At 29.4% G+C, this 5,077-nt stretch overlaps 1 protein-coding gene across 1 annotated transcript; it reads left to right on the top strand.

Annotated features, from left to right (window-relative positions):
* The first annotated feature begins 694 nt into the window (after positions 1-694).
* Positions 695-4,506, top strand: LOC139850094 (protein FAR1-RELATED SEQUENCE 5-like). Its single transcript, XM_071839686.1, has 6 exons — positions 695-743; positions 846-908; positions 1,477-2,386; positions 2,758-2,809; positions 3,090-3,656; positions 3,883-4,506. Exons 1-6 carry the CDS (start codon positions 695-697, stop codon positions 4,504-4,506), a joined length of 2,265 nt encoding a protein of 754 aa, XP_071695787.1.
* Positions 4,507-5,077: the final 571 nt, after the last annotated feature.

Below are 5,077 nucleotides of genomic sequence, written 5' to 3'. Positions count from 1 at the left end.
CTTTGTGATCTTCTTTGACAACTAAAGATCTGTGTGATCTACTTATGAAAACAAATCTTGTGATCTAAAAACAACGATAACTACTTTTGTTAAACCTATGATTTCACTCAACCTTTTTGGCTGACACTTTAGCATGTTTGTCTCAGGTGCTGATTGATCAAGTTTACTTACCTACTGCTTATGTGATGTTACTTGGACTTAGGATCAAGAACTATCGCATTTATTATCCTTGCATTTGAAACATTTACTTTATTGTAATTTCCATCATTGTAACGACATTTCATTTTCCGCTTCGTACTCAATAAAGTTTGTTTTTATCATATAGTATTGTTCTCGTATTATAATATGTTAGTTTATTTGATATTAGTGACGTTTTCTTCCAGACCCTATCTGGAGGACGTCACAACGCGGAGGGGTATTTTTAGAATTTCACATTTTTAATTTCGGTATATTTTATCTTTTCGCCTCGTTCATTCCTCTTCTGTTCGTTCTCTCTTTTCGTCATCAATATTCATCATCTTCATCATTAATCTTCAACATATATTCATCGATTCAACTTCAATCGTAGATTCAATTTCAATCGTTCATTCTTAATTTTGTAATTTCTAATTTTAGTACATATTCCTGTTACTTTCGATCTCTGTATTCATCATCAATATTCATCGTCTTCATCATCAATCTACAACATATACTCATGGATTCAACTTCAATCGCAAATTCAACTTCAATTGCTCAATCTGATGGTTACGTTCATTCGTATCCTCTTTTTTTTTATTTTACTTAAATTAGTTTTATGTTTAAAATTAGGTTTAATTGATATACGTCATTCGTTTCTTTTTTTGCAGTTCATGTTATTACGAATTTGTCTAATGAATCAGCTGCTGATTCTGTTCCTGATACATTTTTTAGTAAGTTTTTCATTCATCATTCATCTGATATTTTTTATCATTCATCACGTCTCTTTTTATGTTTAGTGTTTTTCATATGAATTAGATATGCATTTGATCAATGATAAATGTAATTTTTCAGTTTAAGATATATGTTTGATTGATCAGTGAAATCTGCTTTTTAGAGTTTTGTTATATAATAAATGTTTTTATAGATTTTTTAGTGTTGTTGTTATTGTTTGTGTTGTATGATAAACTATACGCAGTTTCATGTACTTTTGTACCATTCATTATGTATTTTTTTTAACATTCATCTGTATTTTTAATCATTCATTATAACTGTAGGCAGTTTATAATATATAACATTCATAATTTGTTTTTCTTTCATCATCATGTAACATTTTAATCTATTTTTTGTATGAATTTTTTTATTATTCATCGTAAACTTTATGTCGTTTAATTTTTTTTTTCATTCATCATGTATCATTCATCATTCATCATTCATGCTTCATCATTTATGATTCACCAATCATCAATCATCATTCATCATGTAATTTATAACTAATTTTATGGAATTTTTCATTTATAGGCACCAACTTTGTCTGTAGAAATCATTTTTTGTCTTCTTATGAGGATGAAGGTCCTGATGGAAAAAAATTGTGGTTTCCTAATGTTCCAGATCATTTTAATCCTGTTATTGGTTCCGTGTTTAGATCATGGCAAGATTGTTTATATTTTTATGACTTATATGCTGAGGCTGCTGGGTTCAATATTAAGAAAGCTTCTGAAAATAAAGATGAAGATGGTTCAATTGTTTACCAAGTTTATAGGTGTAATAGGGCAGGTCATCATGCCCCAAAAGCTATTGTTCCCCCTGCTATTGTTAATCCACCTGCTATTGTCAATCCATCTCAATCTGCCCCTGATACTAATTCTTCCATTCCTGATAAACCTGCAAAGCGAAAGCGTCAGCGTAGGAAAGTGTCTAATCCTAAATCTTCTAGTATTAAGGTTGAATGTGAAGCTTGCATTAGATTCAAACTTATCGAGGGTAAGATTGTTATTTTTAAGTTTTTTGAGGGGCATACTCACAAACTTATAACTGAAAGGAATAGGAATTTGTTGAATAAAAGGAGGAAGTTGGATCCTGAACACATGGAATTTCTTTTCAAACTCAGTACTCGATCAAATATGGGTGGATTTAAAGCTCACACACTTTTTAGTGCTCTTAGTGGTGGTGTTGATAATGTTGGTCCTTTGCCTATAGATTTCAATAATTTTCATCGTGTTTTGATCCAATCTCTAGGTGATACTGATGCACATATTGCTATTGAACAACTGCTTATGAAGAAAAATACTTTACCTAACTTGAGTGTCGAGTATTATTGTGATCATAATGATTTTTTACGTGGGGTTTTTTGGGCTGACAATATTTCTAAGTTGAACTACAAAGAGTTTGATGATATTGTTGGCTTTGATGCTACATATGATACAAATATGTAAGTTTTCTGTAATTCGTATCACTTTATTTTTATTATTTATCATTCTATTTTTATCATTCAACACTTTATTTTTATCATTCATTTTTCATCATTCATCATTCATCATTCATCATTCATAATTTCATCATTCATCATTCATCATTGATTTTTCTCATTCATATTGACAGATTACTTATTTTTCTTTTTTTATTCTAAACTTGCACTTTATTTTGATCATAAATTATTATTTAAGACATTATTCATTCATAATATCATTCATTAAACATTAAAAACATTACTGAATGATTGAAATACTTTATTTTTATCATTCATCTTATAATTTTTATGTTATTTTACATGATTTTTATTACTGATTTTTTATATTATAGGTATTACATGGTTTTTGTACCTCTCACTGGAGTTGATAACCATAAGAAGCTTGTTATTTTTGGAGCTGCTTTATTAGCTAGTGAAAGCATATAATTGTTTAGTTGGTTTCTTGATTATTTTCTCAAAGTTTTTGGGACTGAACCGGGCTTAGTGTCCGCTGATCAAGATCCAGCAATGATGGAGGCTATTAAAATAAAGTTTAAGACTGCGCAGCATCGGTTATGTATGTGGCATATCAGTCAAAAACTTGAAAAAAGGTAAATTTTCTAGTTTAATTCATGTTTTTGATATCATTCATTTGTTTTATATTATTTTTCTTTTTTTTTCATAGGTTGGTCGTGAGTTGTTTTCAAATAAAGATTTTCGTAAGCAAATGAATAACATATTCTGGAATCAAGAGTTGAATGCTGAAAAGTGTTGGCAACATGTTTTAGATGAATTTGGCTTGCATGATGTCGATTGGTTTAAAGATATGTATGCTGTGAAGGAGAAGTGGATACCATGTTTTTTCCGAGATACACCAATGGCTAGATTGATGAGAACGTCATCACTTTGTGAGAGTGAAAATTCATTCTTTATAAAATGCAAGAACAAGCATTCTAAATTGGTGGAGTTTTTTTCACGCTTCGATGTTGTAGTTGAAAAGCAGCGCCATAACAACACGGTTCTCGAGTTTGAAATGGATAATAGATCTATTAATTGTGTTACCAATAAGTTGATTGAGTTGCATGCTAGGGATTTTTATACACCAACCATGTTTCTGTTAGTTCAAGAAGAAATATTTCAGTCTTCTATCTCTTGTGTGCAAATCAACTCAACCATTGAAGAGAATGAAGACAAACAATTATGTGTAATTGAAGAGAAATTTCCTCTTCCTCGTCTAAAATGGAAATATAGGGTCAGCTTTCACTTCATATCTTTTTAAATTTTTTCCTAATCTGATTACTTACATTTTTTTATTTTAATATATTTTTAGGTTTAATTTATTTATTTTTTTCTTTCAGTATATTTGTCATTCATCATATTTTTTTTGTTATTATATATTTTTGTCATTCATCATTTTTTCATTCATTATGTTTTGTTATTCATCTTGTTGTTAACTTTTTAATTTCTCTTTTTTTTAGGTTACTTTTGATGTTAAAACTGCCGAAGCCAGCTGTTCGTGTTTGCTTTTTACACGTAAAGATCGTTTATGTAGGCACATATTTTATGTGTATCATGTTCATGATGTTGTTGCTATCCCTATGGTTCATTTGTTGAGGAGGTGGTCAAAGGAGGTATCTGAAACATTTAATTCCATTTTCGTCTATTCTGATGATAAGTCTGAATCCAAAAATATTATCAATCACGTTTTCAACAAGCTTAGGAAGGTTTCCTCTATATATCGAGATGATCTAGATAAACTTGTTAGTTGTAGAGATAAATTTGATGTCTTAATTGGCGATTTTCTTGGTTCTACTTCTGATGAGCCTTCTACATCTACTAGAGGTGAACATATTAATAGACTATGGGGATTCTCTAAACCAGTCAATTCGAATATCCGTGCTCCGGAGAATATTAGAAACAAAGGTCAACGTAGATCAAATCGGATATTGTCTTCCAAAGAAGTGGCTGTTAAGAAACATGTTAAGACAAGAGCTTGCAAGCGTTGTAGTATTCATGGTCACAATGGTCGGACTTGTACTACTGACCTCACTCAATTACATAATGCAAAGAATAAAGGAAAAATGTCATTGACTTTGAATTAGAAGATGAAAGCGAGGAAGATGATGAAGACCTTGCATATGAAGATCAAGATTCTGATTCTGATTAATTGTTAATGTTTTTATATTTTTTTATAATTTTATATATGTTTTTATACTGCTACTCTTTTTTTATTTTTTTATTTTTTGTATAATTTTCTGTAAAATTAGATTACGAGGTATTTTTTCAAGTTTTGGATCATTTTTAAAGCATTTTATTATTCATCTTTTTTAATCACTTGTCATAAATTTTATCATTCATTATATTGTTTATCTTGTTTTTAGTCATTCTCAGCTCTTTCTTTTTATTTATCAGATTTATTTTATTATTCATAACGTTCTTTTTATTCTTCATCACGTCATTTTAATCATTCATCTTGTCATTTTAATCATTCATCATCTCATTTTTATCATTCATCGCAACATTTTCATCATTCATCACCTACTTTTATCATTCATCATCTTCTTTTATCATTCATATTGTTTTACATCAGTCATCATCTATATTTTATCAGTCATCATCTCCTTTTTATTATTCATATTGTTTTTCATCATTTATCACCTTATGTGTTTTCAA

Source organism: Rutidosis leptorrhynchoides, chromosome 5 (genome assembly GCF_046630445.1).
Source record: "Rutidosis leptorrhynchoides isolate AG116_Rl617_1_P2 chromosome 5, CSIRO_AGI_Rlap_v1, whole genome shotgun sequence".
In the NCBI taxonomy this organism is placed as follows: domain Eukaryota; kingdom Viridiplantae; phylum Streptophyta; class Magnoliopsida; order Asterales; family Asteraceae; genus Rutidosis; species Rutidosis leptorrhynchoides.
Note: the sequence above shows the minus strand (reverse complement) of the source record. Positions and strands in the feature narration are given on the sequence as shown.